Source organism: Pavona decussata, unplaced genomic scaffold (assembly GCF_977016875.1).
Source record: "Pavona decussata unplaced genomic scaffold, jaPavDecu1.1 SCAFFOLD_114, whole genome shotgun sequence".
Lineage (NCBI taxonomy): Eukaryota > Metazoa > Cnidaria > Anthozoa > Scleractinia > Agariciidae > Pavona > Pavona decussata.
In genome coordinates this window covers 5,980,729-6,005,718 of record NW_028145528.1, presented here as the reverse complement: position 1 = coordinate 6,005,718, position 24,990 = coordinate 5,980,729, and the positions used below count along the sequence as shown (strand labels likewise).

General features: G+C 38.9%; 3 protein-coding genes across 4 annotated transcripts in view; all 3 read right to left on the bottom strand.

Annotated features, from left to right (window-relative positions):
- The window catches only part of LOC146470457 (lithostathine-1-like), a 68,366-nt gene extending 54,082 nt beyond the window's left edge, over positions 1-14,284 (bottom strand). The window contains exon 1 of the mRNA XM_085122610.1: positions 14,115-14,284. The gene's annotated coding sequence lies outside the window, so the exon portion shown is untranslated. The remainder of the gene's footprint in view (positions 1-14,114) is intronic.
- Positions 1-17,462, bottom strand: part of LOC146470456 (perlucin-like protein) — a 71,622-nt gene extending 54,160 nt beyond the window's left edge. Inside the window, exon 1 of the mRNA XM_085122604.1 lies at positions 17,314-17,462. Within this exon, the coding sequence (XP_084978730.1) occupies positions 17,314-17,365 (52 nt within the window). The 5' untranslated portion in view covers positions 17,366-17,462. The remainder of the gene's footprint in view (positions 1-17,313) is intronic.
- On the bottom strand, positions 3,984-24,149 carry LOC146470455 (perlucin-like protein). 2 transcript variants are annotated; one of them, XM_085122595.1, is made up of 3 exons: positions 20,655-20,672; positions 5,304-5,421; positions 3,984-4,590 (listed from the first exon to the last, which is right to left on the bottom strand). In XM_085122595.1, the coding sequence occupies exons 2-3, from the start codon at positions 5,353-5,355 to the stop codon at positions 4,169-4,171; spliced, it is 474 nt and encodes a 157-aa protein (XP_084978721.1). In that variant the 5' UTR covers positions 5,356-5,421; positions 20,655-20,672; the 3' UTR covers positions 3,984-4,168. The 2 variants fall into 2 exon arrangements, with proteins under 2 accessions (XP_084978721.1, XP_084978722.1); XM_085122596.1 differs by lacking the exons at positions 5,304-5,421; positions 20,655-20,672 and adding an exon at positions 24,008-24,149.
- Between the last annotated feature and the right edge of the window lie 841 nt (positions 24,150-24,990).

The following is a 24,990-nucleotide window of genomic DNA, read 5'->3' as shown; positions in this document are numbered from 1 at the left end:
TTTTCGTGGTTAAGAATCGCGCGACGTCAGTCTGTTTCTCTCACCGCTCGATGTAAAAAATCACAAAGTGTCCCAAACAATGATATTTACACACTGGCGCCTCTCAACTAATCGAAAACCGGATCTGGTCAACTGTTACCCAGTCCTTCCTAAGGCTGAGGTAGAGACTTTGTGTGGGTGTTTCGAGGTGTCCCCACCATCGATACGTTTGGATAAAGATCTTTTCCCCTTCTTTTCGTGGAATGTGAGTCGTCAAGATGTGATGTCGTTTGTTCAACAGCTACACACTTCTTCAAGGTCCGGGATGTAAGTCGGCGCGGATGTGACGTCATCCCCCACCCCCACCCCTCCTTCTGAAAATTAGCCAGTGTTTGTTTTACAAAAGGGCAACTGATAAATTCATGAGCTGCAGTTCTTGTATCATTTATAGTTCCTTGTATCGTAAATAGGAAATCAGGTTGGTTATTCAGAGAGAATGCCTTTTTTAACTGATTGGGTAGGAGAGAGTTGTCATAGGAATAAATATATACACTTTTCCGATTTCTTAGAAACGAACGTCTTGGAGTAAATATGATGGCATATTTTATCCCTAAGTTTAATGGCCTTAGCTCCCACGTCAGTCTTCTGTAGCTCAGTGGTAGAGCATCCAACTAGTAATCGGAAGATCTTAGTTTTCGACTCCTGATAAGGAACACTTAGATTTCCTTTTTCCGAGTTTTCTTGTCTCACTCACTGAATAAAACATCATTCTTGAACGTTGAGTTGTTCGCACGAAATATTTAACAGACACGGTCTGAAGGGGCATCAGAAAAACACTCGTATGACGTGTTTTTGTAAAATCAGAAGGCGGCGAAAATTAAAGTCTTGTAAGCAATAGACGGATGCCCAGACAACGCTGCAGTAATCAAAAAACGACTGTCTCTTGAACTTGATCGTTTCGTTTTGATTATCAATATGGACTTTTTAGGCTGTTGCCTTTGCTGTCTTGGTCTAAATACCAAGAATTTTGTCTTTCTGAATTAAGGGAGATCCATTATACGTTAAACCAAACTGATTATTTACTTAGCTCAGTATTTCGGAAAGAACTGAATTCGTCGGTATATTATCTATAACAAAAGAAAATCGATATGCTTGGATACTTTTTTAAATCGTTTATATATAAGACTTAACGGTTCAAGAATAGAACATTGGGGCAAAGAAGGGTGGTCATTAAATTCAACCAATTGGCAACGAACCTGTTGCCATCGTATCTTTTGATCTAATTTCATGCAAGACTTCCAATTCCTTTATTTTCAAGGTTGTCTGAGATGTTAGGATGCTATGGTCAATTGCAACAAAGGCTTTCCAAAGGTCACCGAAACACCAATGGCAAGCTCTCGACGATAAAAGGAAGAAGACATTTTGATGTGCAAGTCAATCAAAGCTAAGGAAGTGGAGTGACCTTTTCTAAAACCGTACTCTTCGTTTCTTAAGTGTCACATTAACCTGAATATCACCCGTCAGGAAAAAAGAAAAGAGGACGCTTATACCCAGACAGGTTTATATATTTTGTAAATAATTCTGATCGTAGCTTTAAATAAAAGGAATCTCAAGTGAGCAGTGGACTAGGTAGTAATATGACTCTAAGTTTCTAGAACTGACATTCAGCGCATAGCTCTATAACAGAAATGAGAAGGCTGTCAGCCAGTTACCTTTACCAGGTTGAATGTATTTGAGACGGCGTTATTTTCTGTTGAAATACAGGATTAAAACAGACTGGTTGGGGAAAGCATCCGGTTAGAAAGTCGAAGTGACATAGAGGCATACGTTGATTTCATTTGCCAGATTCCGTCTAATACCGGCAAGGCGTTTTTTTCAATGTTCATATGCCACTCATCGACATTGAACAGGATGTTTGTCAGACGAAAGTAGTTTATTGCCTAGCTTCCGCTAGTCTCCTATAGTGCAGTGGTCAGTGAGTGTTAGAGCATTCGAGCTAGCAATCGGAAGGTCGAAGCGTTTGACTCCTGTTGTTAGAACTCGGATTTTCTTTTTGCGAGTATGCCTTTGCTACTGACTGAAAAACAGTTGCAAAATTCTGAAAAATTATCAACTATCACTACTAGATCCAAAATTACCGTCTTGGTTTAGTTGAATGTTGAATTTAGCTTGTTTTTTCCTTAAAGTTATTTTGGAGCTCGTTAAATAGTTTCATGTTACCCAAATATTTGATTGCGTAGGAACGAATTTCGTTTAAATCAGCAGCCTAAATTAGGTGAGGTTATAGGACAAATATACGCGAACAAAACTATACTTATATTGTCAGAACTTTATCTCGGTTTCTTCAACTGCTATTAAGAACATCGCCAGAAAAAGCGGTCTCTCATATATGCCGTCAGAGATGTATATTATAAATTAGTAAGTTATTGATCCCATTTTAGTCACATGGGATACATTTTTACAAGATCCATTCACTCGACTGTTGTGTGGTAACTGGCTGGTTTACTGCGATGAACTTCGATTTTGCCAGCTTTGTAAGGTTGCATCAACTGACGCGACTTAATTCAGTGGCAAACAGGAAAAGATTTCATAAAGAGAGAGAGAGAGAGAGAGAGAGAGAGAGAGAGAGAGAGAGAGAGAGAGAGAGAGAGAGAGAGAGAGAGAGAGAGAGAGAGAGAGAGAGAGAGAGAGAGAGAGAGAGAGAGAGAGAGAGAGAGAGAGAGAGAGAGAGAGAGAGAGAGAGAGAGAGAGAGAGAGAGAGAGAGAGAGATTCTAGAGCCAGAGATTCTATGTGCAATGTTCGATTGAGAACGTATTCCAACAGGATGGCAAATAGATGATTGCTGGCGACTGATCCTAAAATCACTGCTTTATGAGTGACTGAAACACGATTTCTAGGGATTTTTGAAGGCGAAATAGCCCAACTTTGAGCGCTCACAAAACCGGCAACTTTTACCGCAGCAATCTTAAACTTTGAAATCGCGTGGTTGAAAGGGTAAATGTTATATTTTCGCTTCATAGGCACTTTAAAACTAGTCGCTTTAAAAAGCATTCCCCATCATAACTAGTTATGAACTGTAAATATCAGATTTATCATCGATGTCTACAATAAAATATCTTAATATTTGCAAAGATAAGGGCCATACAGTAGAAAATATAAAGTGATTGTTGAAAAAAGGGCACGAAGCTGTGTTCTAAACGTCCGCGAGTTCTCACGCACAAGGAACCTTTAAGTTCAAACTTGACGTACCAATTGGGTTTCTTTTGTGTTGAAATTCGATGAAATTTGCTAAATTTTTAAAATGCCGAAATGGGGTTTCTTCTAAGGGCCGAAGCATTTCCAATTTTCAAGCTTATCTAAATTTAACTAGTGCATTATGAAGAAGAGGGATCTGTTTATATTTTGTAAACATTTCATTAATGGAGGACATCGCGTTTCTTTCTACGAGCGAGATGAAAATGGGTAATTTTCAGTAAGTTTCGTGACTGAAAGGACGCTAATTTGCCGTATTTCAAACTTTGCCCGATTTCGAAAAAAACAACACACTGATGAAATTTTTAACGTCAATTTTGAAAATACTCCACTATAGAGATTATATGGGCAAAATATGAAGGAATTCGAAATTTCACGACTGACGCCCGATTTTTGATAATTTCAGAAATCGGCTCTTTTAAAAGCGGCTAGAAGCTTCTGCCGGGACCGAAACAAATCGCTTACTAAAGTATAAAAACAATCCTAAAATGTGAACTCTGCATGAAGGAGAACAATAGCGTAGTCCTTTGCCGCTGTACTGTGGATGAAAGTTGTAATTTCAAAGTCCTTGGATTCAGTCAACATCAACCTTAGGCTACTAATTCACCATTTAAGTAAAGGTTGCTGAGTTTTGAAACTGTGGTTCTCTTCCCAAGTGGGAATTAGAGGCCGATGGAAAATTCGCACCTTGGAAGTGCTATGGACGAAGAAGGAGTGATTGGGTTAAAGTCATAGCAAACAAGAAACAGAATTCACGATCACTTTTTTATTGTCAAGCCGGTTTTATTTCTACAATCCATTGTTTAGTACTGTTTTTACTCCAATAAAGTTTAATGTCCTTTGATACGTGAAGGATCCCGAGTTTAGTCTATGTAGTTATGAACGACCATCGCACTACATTCGGCTTTGATCGCGAGTGAAAGGCTGGCTGGTCACCTAGGGCACCCTCTTGCAGACCAAACCACAGGGCAAACTTGAATGAACTCCACAACCAAGGTCATTCCAGTAGCCAGACATGCCTGCGTGCCCAGTCCACATGTTGCCGCATGGTTCCCTGGCGTAATTATTCGGTTCACCTGGAGCCCAGTTCTGGTAGACTGGAACAGACAAATCGGACCAAATGAATTTTCTCTTTCCCGAGTCCCACTGGAGGCCGATCCAAATCTGTTGACGTGACGAGGCCTTTTGCTTTGCCAGCGCCAAGACGAAGTTGTTTTCTTCTGCGCTGGTAATTTTCACCAGCTCTCCTCCTAGTGATCTGCAATATGCTTGGGCCTGTTGCCAGGTCTTGACGGAGTCGCTCGCCAGATAACAGTAGCCGTTGAAGGTGTTCCAGTTAAATGGACAAGTTAGAGCATCTGCAAGGAAAGAAGTGGGAATGTTACAAGTAATTTCTAATAGGACGTGAAGTGCTCTCGTTTTTAATTCATAACCGACAATCAACAGCATCTGGTTAAAATATCGTGTTTTGGTAGTTTTGTCGAGATGGGACAAATTTTTGTAAGGTTGGATGGACAGATGTAATAATATGCAATGTAATAATAAGGGAATCAGAAATTTAAGGAATCAAGACATTCAGGGGGTGGGGGCTGTAGAGAATATAAATTTCCATTGTTTGCAAAAATGGTTTGCACTGCGATTACTCGCGACAGTCACCCTGGAAAAATGTTACAGAGAAAGCCCGTTTATAGAATGCCTTTTCGCTACATTGTTCAGCAACTAATCAGGATGACCGAAGAAAATGTCGCTAGGAAGGACGGGAGAAAATATTAAAGATTTGAGGGTAAACCAGTCTGTTTTTTAAAAGTGTTTACAATACTGTGAAATGTCGCTGGTTTAAAAGGAGATTATTGAAGTGAATTTTCAGGTAATCATATTAAAGTATCGAATAATTATTCGATGGACAAAAATTTGGCTGTAACTTTTAGAAGACGTGCATCCAAATGTTGAGACAACTTATTTTCGAATCAGCCTTAGTATAAATTTTACCCTATACCATTCTCCATTTAAGGGCAGTTCTCGTAGTAAATTGCCGAAGAGAAACTAGAAAATGAACGGTAAAAAAACATACCTGATAGGCAGAGTATCGCGATAAACACCGGTAGAACTGCAAACAGTTTCATTTCGGATTTCGTCAGGATGTCGCTGATCTCAGGAGAATTTGTATTCGTAGTTAGTCCGCTCGCCGTCTGTGAACGAATGAATCAGAACAGCGATGACACGACTGTATACGGACGTCTCTTTGAGCGAGTTGGAACAAGAACCAAAGATGGAAGTAAACATTACGCAGGCGGAAGGATAGTCTGTTGACAGTTAGGGCTCTTTTGTCGCCTAAAAAGCTTTCGAAAGCTTACTGAGAGATCGACGACGATGACTCACCGCTTAACAGTTAATGTTTGAAGAACTAAATTAAACGAGATACTATCCTTTTTTATTACATGTACGCTAGCTTCTTGTCATGCCTTCTAGCTTCTCGATGCTCTAAGTAAATAGTCTTTTTTCGTTGAAACATTTGTATTGCTTTGCTTGATGAAGAAATTCTGTTTTTGCTTAATGAAGATTCGACTTCAAAATTTTATTTGATGGAGAAACAACAGGTTGAAAGGCCTAACATCTTCCGTCTCAGGCTCAAATGTCATTATGAATTTCTCATTATGTAAATTCAAACTTCCTTTAGTATCAATTAAATACAACTTTAATTTACGATGGTGGAACATCAAGAGGACGTACTACTGAGCTTCGAACGGTATTATTGAAGGAACCTTAAACGTGTTGATTAAAGAACTAGCCCAAATGATGGTACTCGCACTAAAATCTCTTAAGACTAAATAAGTGAAGTCTGGTAATATAGACAAACATATGCAAACAAAATTGACCATATTTTCTGGAGCTTAAGTGGTATTAACTACACCAGAGGCCAATTCAGAGCCCGTATTCAAGTATTCAGTAATTTAGTTGTACTGAGAAGTGATTCTGATCACAATGATTTCATAAAGATGGAGGCGAGCCAGTTATGGCTATTTGGGTCTCATTCAAACAACAGCTAAACAGTTACAAAGGTAGTCCATTATGGCGGCCAAGTGTTCAGTGCTGTTTCGGGCGATTATGAGCCAAGAGAAAGTTGTATCAAAGACCGGGACTTGTGGTGTCATTATAATTGTTTTCGCTACCATTTCAAGGACGAGTAGAAGATCTCACGAGAATATGTGGACCACTGCGCTAACATAAATGAAAATCAAGAGTATTAAAAGATGCGCCAAAAAAATGCAGTAATTTTATTTGATTCTGATAGCATTGATTTGATAGTAAGATGGATGCTAGTTACAAGTATTTGGGTCTCCTTCAAAAGCCTTTCAACTGTGAAATTGGGCTAAAAATCGTCTGCGCTTCCATGCGTTAAAAGTACTGTTACACGGCATCAACATTCAGTACACTAAAAATCGACTTCTCCAAATCCGGTCGCGTCTGATATACACTGAAAATCAACGTGGTTATGGCCTAAAAAATGCTCGTTGCGAATCGCGAAACGTTGCGTACAACATCACCTTAATTCAGCTAGAATCACTAACTAATTGGTTGCTGAGAGCTAATCCTAAACACAGTTTTATGACGGATTTAAATGATACAGTCGACTCTTGATAACTCGAACCTTGCGCTAACTCGAACCAAAATCAATTTCCCCTGGATCAGTCCGTCATACATTTATTGTAATTTTACCCTCGGTAACTCGAACCTCCCGCTAACTGGCGAAGCAATTTTCGTTTCCCCTCAGGTCATTTTCTATATAATTTTACCCTCGATACCTCGAACCACGTTTGTCCTGACTGGAGAGGTCGAAACAAACACCACAGTTGTCCAAAACATTGAATTTATTTTGAATCAGCCGTATGTTCTATGTCTTTTTTGTATTACACAAAACGTGTCTGTCCAGTTCAGGTTTCGCTGGTTTAGGGTACATTTAACTTCAGTGTATTGTATCTTCATCAAGCGTTGCTGCTCAACTCCTTCTTCAAAATCAGTGTTTGTTTGTGGAGGTTGATCTTGATTCTTTCAATCTAACTTTACAAAACTTTCAAGGATAATCGATAGTAATAGATTAGTCTAGACTAAAGCGTCAGAGCGTATAAACTGACTATTTCTCGAAAAAGTAAATGGCATGAACTCTGTAGCAGTAGCCCGACGTTGTTCTCATTAAAACCTGCTGCTTTGCTTTGTCTTGTTTCAAGTTACGTTACGTTCTGATTTATAATTTAGAGATATTGCTCCATTTTCACTCAACTTTTCAACAAAAATGGTAATGCACAATAGACTGACCGTTTCTTCCTCTTTTTTCCCGGTCAATTGTTCTCAACTCCCGATATTCAACTCGAACCTTTTTCAACTTCCTTTGAAGCGTTCGAGTTATCGTGAGTCGACTGTATTTGATAAAGCTGGTCGCTTGTAATTGAAAGGTGTTTGCTTTAAGACGTTATCAACTGTATTTATCGCCGAGGTGTAGAGAATATAGAAAAGATAGAGAGCAAATCATTCTGTAACCTGAACCGCAAAATTTAATTGTTGTTGTTGGCATGGTTCTTTCAGCGACTTCGAAGGGTCTACATTTTGGCGAAACATGTACAGGGGAAGCCATTTTCTAGGTTGATTTTGGCCTGATTTATAAAATGATAGTGCTGCGGATTGTTAGTAGATTGCAGGCACGTTTAAAAACAGAATTATGTCGGATTTCCTCCAAGAATTAAGGTGGATTCAAGCAGTTGGCCACCGAAAACACAACTGAATGGATTCGGTGCTTGCGGTGTAAGTCCGGGTGTTATGAAATCACCGCTCGTTTTGTGCAGCGGTGAAAATGTCAACTTTACGCCATTTCAAACGTTCCCCATTATGGCAGGTATCATTTGCAATGATATTATCAGTTAGGAAACTAAAAAACTAAATCAACACGGAAATTAAATTTTTGTTCTTTAGTTTTTATCGAAATGTTCATTTTGTTTGTATTAACTAAAGCGAGAAAGTTCCCCTGCGTTCCGGTTATTTTCCTAGACTATCGGTTTTGTGGATCGGTACACGTGTTGTATATTTAGCAGAAAAAATGACTTGTTCCTTCACTCCCCGAACGGCACAAGAGAACCTGACAAATCACAACTGAATGTTACGAAGTTAGTTTCGAAAAAGTTAGTCCATTATGGCGGCCGATTGTCAGCCAAGCGAAAAGTTGTATCAAAGGCGACCAGGGCTTAATAGGGTGTTTGTTTTCACTACGAGAGAAAAGAGTTTGAAAACCAAACTCAGTAAAGACGAAAGACACGACCTCTTTCAGCCGTATAAGCGTAAGCTTGCAATTGTGCTTGCGGGTTATGATCAGTTATTTGAAGATATCAAGTAAAGCCAGGTTGAAAGGGATTTCACTTCTATGGTCCTCTCTTAACTAGCAATTAAGGAGTTTTTTTGGTGAAAAATCGCACCTAATAAATTTTTTGAGCCAAACTAGGATTTTGTCAAACTAGGATTTTGTCTTGGCAAGCAGGATGTTTAAAGCTTGAGTTTCGGTCGCGACAAAAGAATATACATTTGCAGCGTTTGCAAAACTATTATTGGAGTTTCCTGATCCTTCCGCTTCGAAACTGAAGCAAGGTGAAATATGGCCAAGATGGATGGCACATAGTCGTACTAAACTCTCTGCAGACTCTAAAAATCCCCATTTCTAATTTGAAGTTTTATTCACCACGCAAGTTAGAATTATAAGTCAAACAATGGTAGACAGTGGTAGATAATGATAAGTCATGAGCTGCAGTTCTTGTATCATTTACAGTTGCTTGTATTGTAAATAGGAAATCAGGTTGGTTATTAAGAGAGAATGTCTTATTTAACTGATTGGGTAGGAGAGAGCTCGAGTTTTTATGGGAATACATATATAAACTTTACCGATTTCTTAAAAACGAACGTCTTGGAGTAAATGTGATGGCATATTTTAAGCCTAAGTTTAATGGCCTTAGCTCCCACGAGTCTTCTGTAGCTCAGTGGTAGAGCAACCAACTAGTAATCGGAAGATCTTAGTTTTCGACTCCTGATAGGAACACTTAGATTTCCTTTTTCCGAGTTTTCTTGTCTCACTCAGTAAATAAAACATCATTCTTGAACGTTGAGTTGTTCGCACGAAATATTTAACAGACACGGTCTGAAGGGGCATCAGAAAAACACTTGTAAGACGTGGCGGCGAAAATTAAAGTCTTGTAAGCAAGAGACGCATGCCCAGACAGCGCTGCAGTAATCAAAAGACGAGGTTAATTATAAAACAGTTAAGACCGGTTTAGAAAAGAAATTATCATTAATAAATAATTCAGTCTAATTCATTTTAAGTATTGCTTGCTTCATCGTCATGGAAATGTGCGCCTTCTAAAACAGATTTTCGTGTAGGCCGAGACACACGACTGTCTCTTGAACTTGATTGTTTTGTTTTGATTATCAATATCGACTTTTTAGGCTGTTGCCGTTGCTGTTTGGTCTTGGTCGGTATATTATCTAAAACAAATGAAAATCAATATGCTTGGATACTTTTTTAAATCGTTTATATATAAGACTTAACGGTCTAAGAATAGAGCACTGATTAGGGCAAAGAAGGGTGGTCATTAAATTCAAGCAATTGGCACCGAACCTGTTGCCATCGTATCTTTTGATCTAATTTCATGCTAGACTTCCAATTCCATAATTTTCAAGGTTGTCTGAGATGTTAGGATGCTATGGTCAACTGCAACAAAGGATTTCCAAAGGCCAACGAAAATACCAATTGCAAGCCCTCGACAATAAAAGGAAGAAGACGTTTTGATGTGCAAGTCAATCAAACCTAAGGAAGCGGAGTGACCTTTTCTAAAACCGTACTCTTTGTTCAAAAGTGTCACATTTACATGAACATCACCCGTCAGGAGAAAAGAAACGAGGACGCTTACCCAGACAGGTTTATATATTTTGTAAATAATTCTGATCGTAGCTTTAAATAAAAGGAATCGTGGACTAGGTAGTAATATGACTTACACTCAAACCGGATGTTCTTTTCCGCGGAACTTTGCAGACTTCCGTCGCGACATTGGTAATTTGATTGGCAGTTTGCTCCGAGCAATTTGCAATTGGCGGGATCAATTTGCAACCGAGCTGGTCGAAGTCGCCGCGCCAATTCATCGACAAAGATGTTTCAGGTTCTTGGTCAATACCTTGGCGGCAGATATGCGAGCTTTTATGTTGATAAAGCAATCGATGATTATCACGAGCTACTCAAGAGGGTCACAACGGTGATTCCGTATTTAAAACAACTTCAAGCTGAACAAGTGAGACTCGAGTACTAAGATCTACAACTTGGGAGTTACATAAATATTGATCCCGCCGAATGTTTACACATGGCAGAAGTGTTTAGAAATGCAGTTGCCTGTGGTTCTGATCCAGACATAAACATAATCTAATCTCGAGTTTTTATGAGGTTTTCACTCTTTAGGGGTAACGGTAATTTTCTTGAAAGTAAAATCCAGGTCGTTTCTCAGAATATAAAATGTCGCCAATTGTTGAACGAGAAGGACGATTGGCGATGTAACGCTGAAATTCCTTCGTCGACAAGAGACTGCCGAATTTCTGAAGTTTGAATACTTGGTTTCTTTGTCTTGCAGTATTCTACAAACTCGACAACTTCGTGTGTTGAAACTGTTCGATCTTGCCAACCAGGTTTACCCGGCAACAAGGTTCCACTTTGCAAAAACTTATTTACAATGTTGGCAGCGGTTTTTTTTGAAAGGCCAACACGTTCAGGAATTGGTGCTTGTCTAACACTAGACGACCAAAAGGCAATAATTTCCTCCCTTTATTCAACCAAAGTCGTTTTTCTGCAATTGATATAAGCCATTTTTTAGCGCCGGTTGAAATGTTTCACAGATCGCGCGCTAGACAGTCCAACAGTGAACCGGAACTGAAAATTAGAATTTGTTCGCGCCGGTTGCAAATTGATCACGCCAGTTGCAAATTTCTTTCAGCAGACGATCCTAGGGGCAAAATTTCCTCCCTTTTGAACTGAAGTCGTTTTTCTACAATTGATACAAGCCAATCTTAACCGTATTTTTTTTAGCGCCGGTTGAAATGCTTCAGAGATAGTCCAACAGTGAACCGGAACTGAAAATTGCAATTTGATCGCGCCAGTTGCAAATTGTTCCGAGCAAACTGCCAATCAAAATACCAACATTGCGACGGAAGTTTGCAAAGTTGCAAGGAAAAGAACATCCGGTTTGACTGTAAAGTTTCGAGAACTGACAGTTTGTGGATAGCCTTATAACAAAAATGAGAAGGCTGTCATAACCAGTTACCTTTACCAGGTGGAATATATCTGAGACGGCGTTATTTTCTGTTGACCTACAGGATTAAAAGACTGGTTGTGGAAAGCATCCGGTTAGAAAGTTGAAGTGACATAGAGGAATAGGTTGATTTCATTTGCCAGATTCCGTCTAATACCGGAAAGACGTTTTTTTCAATGTTCATATGCCACTTATCGACATTGAACAGGACGTTTGCCAGACGAAACTATAGTTTATGCGGGCCTAGCTTTGCTAGTCTCCTATAGTGCAGTGGTCAGTGAGTGTTAGAGCATTCGAGCTAGTAATCGAAAGGTCGAAGCGTTTGACTCCTGTTGTTAGAACTCGGATTTTCTTTTTGCGAGTATGCCTTTGCTACTGACTGAAAAACAGTTGCAAAATTCTGAAAATTTATCAAATATCACAACTAGATCCAAAATTACCGTCTTGGTTTAGCTGAATGTTGAATTTAGCTTGTTTTTGTCTTTAAGTTATTTTGGAGCTCGTTTTAAAAAATGTTTCCATGTTACCCAAATATTTGATTGCGTAGCATCGTATTTCGTCAGTTAAGTCAGCAACCTAAATTACGTGAGGTTATAGGACAAATATACGCGAACAAAACTACTCATATTGTCAGAACTTTATCTCGGTTTCTCTAACTGCTATTCAGAACATCACCAGAAAAAGCGGTCACACATATATAATATACCGTCAGCGATAATTAGATTTTAAATTAGTAAGTTATTGATCCCATTTTAGTCACATGGGATACATTTTTACAAGGTCCATTCACTCGATTTTGCTTATAGCTGTTGTGTGGTTTCTGCGCTGGTTTACTGCGATAACCTTCGATTTTGCCAGCTTTGTAAAGTTGCATTACGCCGGCAGCATCAACTGACGCGACTTAATTCAGTGGCAAGCAGGAAAAGATTTCAGTCATAAAGAGAGAGAGATTCTAGAGCCAGAGATTCTTTGTGCAATGTTCTATTGAGAACTTATTCCATCAGGATGGCAAATAGATGATTGCTGCCGACTGATCCTAAAATCACTGCTTTATGACTGAAACACGATTTCTGGAGATTTTTGAAGGCAAAATAGCCCAACTTTGAGCGCTCACAAAATCGGCAATTTTTACCGCAGCAATCTCAAACTTTGAAATCGCGTGGTTGAAAGGGTAAATGTTATGTTTTCGCTTCATAGGCACTTTAAAACTAGTCGCTTTTAAAAGCATTCCCCATCATAACTAGTTATGAACTGTATTTATCAGATATATCATCGATGTCTACAATAAAAAACAAAAGGGAGCAAAGAAATTATTCTGTGACGCATTCGACGAATAGTACATTACATAGTGAATGCAAAGTTTCGTGTCGTTAACTCGTAAACTCGAGCTCGGCCTTTGTTTTCCTTGTCCTTGGCCAAACCGATTACTGAATAACTGAAGACAAAACGTCGATAAAATCAAGTTTTCTTCAACGTATCCTCTGACCACACCGGATGCAAATTTTCGAAGTAAATTTGCGTTCATATTTTGGCAAATAGGATGTTGTCCTGAGCTACGATAGCGTCAAAGGAGTTTCATGTCAAGTTGTAGCTTCTGCCGAAATCGAATTCTCTGAGCCGTTACCGCAATGGATCCGAAATGATGACGTATAGTCGCACTAAAATGGCTCAGCAGAGTGTAAATAAGAGTTGTGAGGAAGGGAAGGTAAACATACGCAAACAAAAATACCCGCTATTGTGAGAACTACCTTTATCTCTGGTATTCAGTACCAAACTAGACAGAGCGATCGCTTGTAGTACACCGTCATAGATAATTGGATTTAAAATACGCCATTCATTTGTCCTTCTTAGCTGCGTCGAATATATTTCACTGGCGCCATTAGCGTCTTCTCAAAGTAAAGTGTATGTCGTTAGTGTTGTTTATGTAGTTATTGGTTTTCTTACTGTGACTTTGCTTACATTTCTTCGATTGGGAATTACGTTTGACTCGACTGCAACCTGACATATGAATACTGAGAACTAACGGTCGCATTATTTTGGTAAACAGAGGCTTTAAGTCAAAGATTCTTGTACGACGTGCAATGTTTGATTAAGAACGGCATGGAAAATAGATGATCGCTTACGAACTGATCCCAAAAACATTAGCATCACTGACTGAATTCCGATTTCTGGGGATTTCTGGTTATCATTGTTTGCCATCGAGGAAGTACTAACCACATTACACTATCAATGCAAAATTGAATTGTTACTCTTGGTTAAATCATTTTGTAAAATTTTGCGAGTTTTGAGGGGCTTACATTTTAGATTGTGTAGTTTTAGGTTCCCGGATTGTTCGCCCATTTAATATAGCCAACATTGTATCCAGAATTTAGTCACAAACGGATTGATTAGAGTCCAGTATTTTGGCCACCGCACAACACAAAGCTTTCGTACCGGTGATGGAATCCGGCCGTGTTTCTTATCTCACCGCGACTCCATTCGATGAAGACACCGTCTTGAAACATGAAAATACCGATGACTTAATACCTTGTAATTTGATACAAATTAAAGCTTACCTTTATGGCCCGTACTATGATTCTCCCGTCAGATCATGAACATCACCTTGAAAAACATCGAAATCACGTTTGTATTTTGTTTTGAACTGTGGTGGAGCTTCAGCTCCCGAGATAGGAACACCATACTCATGGAATATGTATATCTATTGAATTCAATTTTCGTGATTAAGAATCGCGACGTCAGTCTGTTTCTCTCACCCCTTGATGTAAAAAATCACAAAGTGTCCTAAACAATGATATCTACACACTGGCGTCTCTCAACCAATCAAAAGCCGGATCTGGCCAACTGCTACCCAGTCCTTCCCAGACTGAGGTAGAGCTTTCATGTGGGTGTTTCGAGGTGTCCCCACCATCGATACGTTTGAATAAAGATCTTTCCCCCTCCTGTTCGTGGAATGTGAGTCCTCAAATGTGACGTCGTTTGTTTAACAGCTACGCACTTCTCCTGAGGTCGGCACGGATGTGACGCCATCCCCCACTCCCCCCCCCCCCCCACCCCTCCTTTTGATGGCCAGGTGGTGACGACCTCACTAAAACTTGTAGTCTTTAGATCGTTCAAAATTTCCATCCTTGAAAGTAAAATTGACTTCCTTGAAAATGCTTTGCATAATAAACAAAGAAAGTCCATTGCTTATCAGGATTTTAGACTTTGGGATTAACTGGCAGCAAAAATTCACACCCCGTAAGCATTATGCTACTTTCTTTTACTCTATTGTGTAATATTTGAGGTCTCCGTTAATATCATAGATCTTTCTTGAGAAGGTATAATTTATTATGCATCATTTACAGACATACGAAGAATAATTGTTGTTAAACATTTATTTTTTAAAAAATTAATTTACATAGGAACTGTGCTGATAGGCTGGCCTGTCTCTATATGTCATGTACTAATGGAAGAAACTTTTCCAATGCCATATAATGAAATTTATTTCTTGATTCAGTTGTCTTCTTAGATATGTTTTTAAGCCCACTTGGAAATTTAGCAAAAAGTAGACTTGGAAATTTAGCAAAAAGTAGGACTTGGCAGTTGACGATGCTTGTTTTTTTGCAACTCTTGCTGCTTGACTCCTTGCGCGGTATGTTTCAAAGCTAGTCGCGTGCAGTGTAGCGCATTAGTAAGTGTCCAGCAATTGTTAATACGAACATTGTTTCCAACGATGAGTTATATTGGGCCAGTTATTTAAACAGAGTCTAACTTAGGCCGCGGCTTAAGCCAATCAGTGGGCTTCCAAATCCGTTTATAAGTGGTTCATTTGTTACTAATCTCTTTTGCAAAGTATTCAGAAGCTTGTGTTAGCTTTTGTGTCTGTGGATAAAACCCTAAAGTGTGACTATTTAGATGAAAGCCATGGAGTAATATTTTTTCGCTGTGGTAGTCCGTGTTTGTTATGTTGTACAACGCTGCTCAATCTTTAGAGTCTGGACTGAATAAAATCCTATAAAGTGTTGTCTCTCGGATGAATGCTATCAAACAGCCTTTTCTTGTGGTAGCAAGTGTTTGTTGTCCACTATACGTACATGTGGCTCTAACTTTTGAGCTACTAAAGTGTGACTATTCATTTTAGCTTTTGCTTTATGCTTTTATGTAGTAATGTTGATTATGCTGTGCAAAGTGGCTCTTACTTTTAAAACTGTGGGTGCAATACTGAAGTGTGACAATTCAAATTTTAGCTTTGCTTTAACGTTTTCTGCAATAGTGTTGATTTTGTTGTACAAAGTGGTTCTTACTTTTGAGTCTGCGGATGAAAACCTAAAGTGTGATCATTCAGCTTTAGCTCTGTGGTTTTCTGTAATAATGTTGATTATGCTGCACCAAGTGGTTCGTGTGGATGAAATACTAAAGTATGACTATTAAAAGGCTATAGCTTTTGCTCTATGGTTTTCTGTAGTAATGCATGTTGATTGTGCTGCACAAAGTGGTTCTGAATTACATTTGGGTCTGTGCATAAAACGTTTGAACGTTCAAGTTAAAGCTATTACTATCACCAAATATTTTTGGTTTTGTTCAGTTCCGCTCTACAACGTGGCTCTATTCAGTCTATGGATGGAATCCTAAAGCTCTACCATTCATTAGCTCAGTTTGACCTGCAGTCAGTGTCTCTTCCATTCATTGATTAAAATCCTAACTGTAACTATTCGAATAAAACCACAATGGTGCAATAACCCCGTGGCTAAATGGTAAAACAACTTACAACTACATTTGACATGTACTGATCCAGTTACATTTAAAGCGGCTAGAAGCTTTTGGCGGGACCGAAACAAATCGCCGAGCGTCTGCAAGGAATGGAGTGGGAATGTTACAAGAAATTACTAATAGGACGTGGAGTGCTGTGGTTGAAAATTGCTGATCGAGAATCAGCAGCATCTGGTTAAAACTTGATTTTGGGCATTGGACCTTTTCAACCTGATTGGCATAACGAGATGATGAAAAGCGACTGAAAACTGAAAGAAGTTTGTTTTTAGTTGTTGCCTCCCTGTGCTGATCTCAGGCGGGAAAATTTGTGTTCGTATTTTTCATGCTCCACGGTATCAGTGATAGAGTTGAAACAGGAATCGAGAATAAAATAGCCATTAGTGTGCCGAACGATGATCGATACCAAGTCGCCATAACTTGAGATCTAAACTTAATAAAATCTTGATATCTTTTATCAACACTGGCAGCTGGGCAACTCACTTGGCACTCTTTATTTTCTTGGTGGCTCATTCTCGATAGTAGTCAAGAGCTGTTTTAGTGCCTTGAGGCACTGGCAATGGCGGTAGAAATTTATAGTTTGAATTCATAAGAAAGATCCAAATTCGATTGTTCGTTTTTTAAGCGGCAGGTTAAAACTTTCGTTCCACCTAGACTGGGAATTTCTTTATAAGCTATTGAGCAGTAAGTCGAGGTTTTGTCGCCCACAGCTGAGCAAAAAAGGAAAAGCTATCATCGCGTTCTTACGGGATTAAGAGCAGTCCATTTTAAACGACTCCTTGAGTACTTCGAAATGTGGGAGATATCAGCCATTCAACGGAGTTGGAAATGCCAGCCTAATTTTTTCCGTGTCGTCTTAGCCGATTCCCTTTTTCCATCTTAGAGGGTGTTATTTTTTAAAAGGCCATCTCAATTCAACAGTGTACATTTGAAGTCGAATCTCGTCTTGAAGCGAACGTCTTGATGTTCTCAGGCTAACAAAATTGCAATGCGAAACAATTTCAATACCTGATACCCATCCCAATGAACATAAAACCACGATACATAACGACAGCTTCATCTTCAATTCGCGTCTGGTTGTAGCTTGTGCTGAGAGTAGCTGTAGATGCGTTTTAAATGATTACTTTCACGAGCCCACTTTAGATGAGTCAGTGAAAAGTGATGACGGCTGCCGAGTAGTGAACAAGTTGAAACGAGAATCTCGAGTAGACGTAAACACGATGTGGCCATGAGGTTTCCAATTATGACGACTGAAACGTTTTGAAACCACAATTTCCTAGGAATAATCGCTGCTTTGTGAACTTGTCCTTGGTCATTTCATCTTGATCGACGTATTCCATTTACTGATTGTGGCGAGTTTGCTTGATTGTCACCGAATCTCCTTGTGCTGGTCTAGCGAGTTCATTTTGCGTAAATAAATATTCTCTGGCCAGCACTGACGTCAAACCTCGTAAGTTTGTTTTAATCTTAAAAGCTTAATTCTCCTTAATAGCTTCTATGCACAAGTTTATTAGCTGTTCTGAGAAGTTGATGCTTCATCAAGACAATAACTTCACAATAGTGAAAACTTAATATGCTTCTTAAGTTTTAAGCAGAGGTGCCGAGTTTCTTGCTTCACTCGTTCGCTCTTTAAAAGTAAGGGCGAAATGACCGAATCCCAATCCCAGCTGACGGCGCCTCGAAACAGCTTTGCTGAGTTCTTTACGGCGAATTCGGTTAAAACCAAGGGGTCTATAGTTTGTTTGATAAATTACCAGCTTGTTTTTGCGAACTCCGAAAATCATTCTTGTGCTTTGCGGCATGACTGGAAATATGCTTCTTGGATAGCGAAGGCACAGCATTATGTTCGGCTGAAACTATTACTTATGAAACCCCCCTTTTTTTCTTCTTCTTTCATGCGCACTAGTCTGGCTTCAAAAGGCTATTCACTTTATATGAGCTGTAGCTGTTACTTCTGAAACACTTCCTTTCTGTTTCGCAGGTCATGCGGAACCAACTCAGCTTCGAAAGACTAAACAAAATATTCTATGAGCTTCACCAAAGCACCATTAACATAAAGAAAATAGACTTTGTTGCAAAACAATGGTTGCCTTAAGATTTTTCACCCAAAATAATAATACGGAAAGTATAGTCGAAGTGAACTGCAGGAAAGATAAAAATACGGGAACTCTAATTCTAAAACTGAGAAAGGTAGGGGGTACAGAATCACTTTCGCGAGCAATTTTGTCACACTCATAACTTTTCAGCCCTCAAGACGATAAAACTCTTGATCGAACTTTACAACATAACCTATTTTGGGATGTTTTTCTCATGTGACATTTAAAAGTACAACAAGCTAATTTTCTGTGATAAAGGTCTTGGGAACCCGAGTAAATTGCTCCGTAATAATCAGTTAAGTTTGTACAATCCTTGGAAGCCAAAACTGTCAAACTTATCAGCGGATGAAATCATGATTCAGGAACTGATAAAAGTGAATTTATCCGGTGGATAACTCCTACACTGAATAAAAAGTTTATCCGCCTTTTCAGTTAACGGCCGAGGCCACATAAAATACCGCGCCATTACAAGAGTTTGACGTTTTCAAACGTGATTTTATTAAACTTTTGGCTAAGCCAGCCACTAAAGAAAGAAAGACATGACAGCCATTGTTGTAGAATGAGGTCTATACTTCATGTCAGTTTGCAGATTACTTAGGAGGCAAGATACTTAACTGATGAAAATGAAAGGCGCTTTATATCTGGCTTTTTGTTGCAGAACGTGTCAGGATTTTGGTGAACTGTTTTTTTTTTGTCCATCGTAAGATCCAAATATAAATTCTCCCTAGAGAACGGCCCTGGTCTTGTAGCCTGGTTTCTCAATAAAGCGGTGATAGGTTTTGTGTTGGTGGATGAAATCCGAAAGTATGACAATTTAAATGAAAGCTATCGAATAGTGCTTTCCTGTGGTAGTCGGTGTTTCTTATGCTGTACAACGTGGTTCTACCTTTTGAGTTTGTGGAAGAAATCCTCTATAAGTGTGGTCACACAAAACGACGAAGTGTTCGCCATGCTGTACAATGTTGCTCTAACTGTTGAGTTTGTGGATAAAGACTTAACTGAGCTACTAAGCAGTACCCTTGTGTGAAGAATGTAACTTGTCAAGCCTTTCAAGGTGGGTCTGACTGAGCCTGCAGTGAAATTTACTGAGCAGTACTTGCCTGTGGTATTGTTTATTATGCTTTACAAGGTGGTTCTAACGTTTGCGTCTGTGGATTAAATCCTAAAGTATGACTATCGAAATGCAAGTTTTTCTCTGCTTTCTTGGGTAAGTAACAGTTTATAGCGCTTTATGAGGTTGTTGAAACTTTTGTGTCTGCCGATGAAATCTTAACTTTTAAGATGCTGTGGATAAGATAATTATAGTATCGTGTGGCGACGCTTTCAACTTCCATTGGCCAGCACTATTTTGTCCTGTATGTTCTTCCCAGTGGTTCAGGTCTGTGTTTGAAATCTTAAGTATGAACTGATTCAAATTAAAGCTCTTATGCTGTACGTTTTTGTGGTACTGTTTAGGTCTGCTGTACAAGAAGGCTCTACTTAGAGTCTGGAAGCAATCTTAATGTGTGACCATTCAAATTATAGCTTTTGCTTTATTGTTTTAGGTAGTAATGTTGATTATGTTGTACAAAGAGGTTCTTACTTTTGAGTCTGTGGATGACATGCTAAAGTGTGACAATTCAAATTATAGCTTTTGTAGTTTAGTGTAGTTCATATTGATTATGCTGCACCGGCAAGGTGGTTCTTACTTTTGACACTGTGGATGAAAACTAAAGCGATCGAGTGACTACTAAAGTTCAAGCTACTGAGCAAGAAGCAGATAAAAGATAAACCATTTTGATACGTGCACGATTAAATTTAAAGCTTGGAGCTTGTGGCGCGGAAACAAGTCGTTTACATCCTACAAACAATCTATCTCAAGTATACTTAAAGTACGTTCTTCACCGTTATGCTATAGATGGTGGTTCTAGGTTTTGAGTCATTCCCTTTAATCAACCTCAATATACTGTGTGAGTATTCAAATGAACGGTTACTGAATTGTTAAACTATATATGCTCGGTTCTTATCAAATTGTTTGGTCCTTGCGAAAATCTTACTCAGTAGGCAACTTCGTAGTCAGTAGTTTAGAAGTTTAACGGAGAAAGAAGAAGTGAGTCTGTTAAATACATGCTAAACAAAAAACTGTATTCGTCTCACTGAGTAACGAGTTGAAACAAGAACAAAGAATGGAAGACACTGAATTAATAGTCAGCGTAGTTTTGTGTCACAAAAAGCATTATTACATCTATTCAGTACCTTCAATATACGGCTTACAGCTTGGCACTGAGGAGCCAACTTCATTTTGCCGCTTCTCTTTAACTCTCCATAGCTCTTACTCATTCAAAAGTCTTTCGACATTCAGTAATCTGTTTAGCGTTACGTAAAGAAAACAAATCATTTTTGTATAATAAGAATCTACTTCAAATTAAATGTTTTGTCTAGGAAGACAGCGGAAAGACAACAGATGATTGAAAGGTCTAACTGGCCTCGGTTACACTGACAAGATCAGGACATCGGTTCTCATTACCAAACATCTTACTGTATCTTTAAATACAATCTGTAAAAATTCACTTGTTCATCAAGATGGTGATTTTTCATTCGTCTTGTTTCCTGTTTTCTCTTGAGCGATCAGAGAGAAATGATATCTTGATCATTATCGGATCGTGCCCCATGAATCACGTCCTTTTTACCGCTGCTTCATCCAGCGGTAATTGTAAGATGTTTCCAGTAATTAAAATCTCAGGAATTATGACTGATTTTTTCTTGGTGAGAGCGGGGCCATTTAGTAGGATGAATCGGTGCTATATTACTTTGGAGCTACTAATCGACACATTTAGCTAGTGATTGCAATTTTTTCCTTTTCCTGGTTTCATTTGAAATTAAAGAAAATTCATATTCATGACTATAAGGTTCCGTCGTTAACTCGTAAGCTAAATTCCTCTCTTTCCCTGTCAAAAATGATAAATTTTTAGGGGAAAGGGAGCAAAATCCAGTATGTCTATCTTTGCCCAACATCCGGTCAACAATTTCGTAAATTAGTACACTGACGACTGAGTACAGTTTGGTTAACAGGTCAAATACAATTACAGAATCTGGCATTGGATACAGTCGCATGACGACAATTTTTCTTAATAATTTGGTAGCTGTTGCCATAAAAATGGCTTGAATTTCCTGATTCGTCGCTGCAAGCCACATACGTCAACCCTACTGGATATATGTGGATTGGTACGTAGCGATAAGTCGCGCTATGATGGAGAACTGCAAACACACAACACACAAACCAAACTACCAACATTGTCGGAAATTTTTGTCCGTTTTCCTAACTTGTTTTCGGTATACCAGAGTTCACTTTGGTTATACTTACGACACATAATTAGATTCTTAACAGGTTTTTCCTGAGAAGGGGGATTTCATGAAGATGCTCGTTCAGTACTTGCAATGCTATATACAGTGTTTGTTTTACTTATGATGCAAATGGAATTGCATATTAAGGTGATCTTTAACGACAAAGGAAAAATAGTAATGTTTGAATTAGTAATAGTCAGGCTCATCTATCAAGCGATAATCGAGTGGAGTTGACATCGAATTGCAGCCGAATCAAAAAGGAAAAAACAAAACAAATTCTGTGATGTATTTGAAAAAACCACAATTCATCCACCATGAACGCAAAACGTAATTATTGCTGTCAATTGGCGTTGACATTCAAAGAACTTTTTGGTTGTCGTGCAAACTTGTTGACATGCCGGAACTTCGTCCTAATTTACAAATGAAATAAAGATCATGGATCGCCGCCAAGGTGTCCCCTAAAATCTTAAGTAAGATTCCTTCCGAGGAAAGTTTTTGGAGTCAGTTAAAGTCTTGGCCATCTTCAGAACGACGAGGGCTTCGAACTAGTACCAGAAACAGTGGCCATGCCTCTGTGTTTTATAAAGTATGTATACAGCGAGCCAAGCACGATGGGGACGCTAATTTGAAATCATTATCAGGTTTTAAAGGGCTCACTTTAGTACAATTCGATTTAAACGATATCATGAAGATCAGCTAGGTACTACGAGTACTTGATCCGGCCTTGAAAAATGTCACTGTTTGCGCTATTAGACAAATATTTGTTTTCCATTGACTGCATTGATCAAAATGAAAGGCGCTCTATATTTGATCATTCCTAATACAAACTTTCTGTTACAAAAAGCTTAAAGATTTTCGTGAACTTCTTATTTTTCTCCGTTGTAAGCCAAAAATGTAAGATCTCTTTATATAAGTGCCCTTTAGTCGTGTCTTGTAGCCTGGTTTGAGAAAATTTCCCAAGTTAATCATTTTCTTTCATTTGTTACCAGTCTCTTATGCAAAGTATTCAGAAGCTTGTGTTAGCTTTTGTGTCTGTGAATGAAACCCTAAGGTGTGACTATTCAGATAAAAGCCATCGAGTAATATTTTTACAGTGTGGTAGTCAGTGTTTGTTATGCTGTGTAATTTGCCTCAACCGTTCGAGTGTGTGACTGAAATCCTGAGCGTGGCCACTGAAATCAAGCGATCATACTGGCAATAGTTCAGTTCCTTTGGTAGAGAGTGTTTCCCGGCCATACTGTACATTGTGGCTAACTTTCGAGTGTGTAACTGAATAAATCCTAAAGTGTGGTCACTCGGATAAAAGCTATCAAACAGCCCTTTCCTGTGGTAGGTGGTGTATTAAGCTTGTGGTTAAATGATAAGCAACTTGCAATTGCATTGATATGTATCCAGTTACATTTTAAGCGACAAGAAGCTTTTGGCAGGGCCTAAACAAATCGCTCACTAAAGTATAAAATCAATCCTAAAATATTACCCCTACAGTGTGAAGTAGATAACAGTAGCCGTTGAAGGTGTTCCAGTTAAATGGACAAGTAAGAGCATCTGCAAGGAAAGAAGTGGGAATGTTATAAGTAATTTCTAAAAGGACGTGAAGTGCTCTGGTTTTAAATTCATAACCGAGGATCAACAGCATCTGGTTAAAATATCGTGTTTTGATAGTTTTGTCGAGAAGGTTGGATGGACAGATGTAATAATATGCAATGTAATAATAAGAAAATCAGAAGTTTAAGGACTCAAGACATTGTCATGTTTTCAGGGGGTGGGGGCTGTAGAAAATATAAATTTCCATTGCTTGCAAAAATGGTTTACACTGCGATTACTCGCTGCAACGTCACCCAGGAAAAATGTTACAGAGAAAGCCCGTTTATAGAATGCCTTTTCGCTACATTTCCGGCAGCAACTAATCAGGATGACTGGAGAAAATGTCACTAGGAAGGACGGGAGAAAATATTAAGGATTTGAGGGTAAACCAGTCTGGTTTTTAAAAGTGTTTACAATACTATGAAATGTCGCCGGTTTGTCAGAGGAAGTATTTACTACTTTTAAAAGGAGCTTATTGAAGTGCATGATTTTCAGGTAATCATATTAAAATATAGAATAATTATTCGATGGACAAAAATTTGGCATTAAATTTTAGAAGACGTGCATCCAAATGTTGATACAACTTATTTTCGAGTCAGCCTTAGTATAAATTTACCCTATACCATTCTCCATTTAAGGGCAGTTCTCGTAGTAAATTGCCGAAGAGAAACTAAAAAATGAACGGTAAAAAAACATACCTGATAGGCAGAGTATCGCGATAAACACCGGTAGAACTGCAAACAGTTTCATCTCGGATTTCGTCAGGATGTCGGTGATCTCAGGAGAATTTGTATTCGTAGTTGGTCTGCTCGCCGTCTGTGAACGAAGAGTCATAGAACAGTGATGACACGACTTTATACTGACATCTCTTTGAGCGAGCTGGAACAAGAACCAAAGATGGAATTAAACATTACGCAGGTGGAAGGATAGTCTGTTGACAGTTAGGGCTCTTTTGTCACCTTAAAAGCTTTCGAAACTTTACTGAGAGATCGACGGCGATGACTCACCGCTTAACAGTTAATGTCAGTTTGAAGAACTAAATCAAACGAGAAACAGTCCTTTTTTATTACATGTACGCAACTTCATTTTGCCTCTAGCTGCTAATGGTCTAGCTTCTAGTAATGCCTCTAGCTTCTCGATGCTCTCATTAAATAGGCTTTTTTCGTTGAAAGGTTTATATTGCTTTACTTGATGAAGAAATTCTGTCTTTGTTTAATTAAGATTCGACTTCAAAATTTTATTTGAAGAACAAACAGCAGGTTGAAAGGTCTAACATCTTCCGTCGCAGGCTGAAGTGTTATTATAAATTTCTCATTAATTATGTGAACGTGAAAACTGCAAAGGACCGCGAACGATAATGCTGCCAGTTGACGTAGGATCTACAAGAGGCCTAATCAGCCAAAAAAAAAATGTAACACAAACTGCGAAGCTGAAACTACGTGAAAAATTTGACTTTGCGAGACAACAACCCGACAGAAACCGACAAAACAGGGCTGCAACCGTGGACAGCTGTTTCGTTCTTATTGGAACTCGTCAGCACGGTGTAGCAGTTCTATATGAAACCAGCGACAGAGCCAGCTCAAATAAAATGCAACAAAACCCATGCCCTACCAAGCTTAGTACTTTGAACCTGTCCGCCCCCCGAATCACCCGTCCCCACATCACGTGCCCCAGGGAGGAA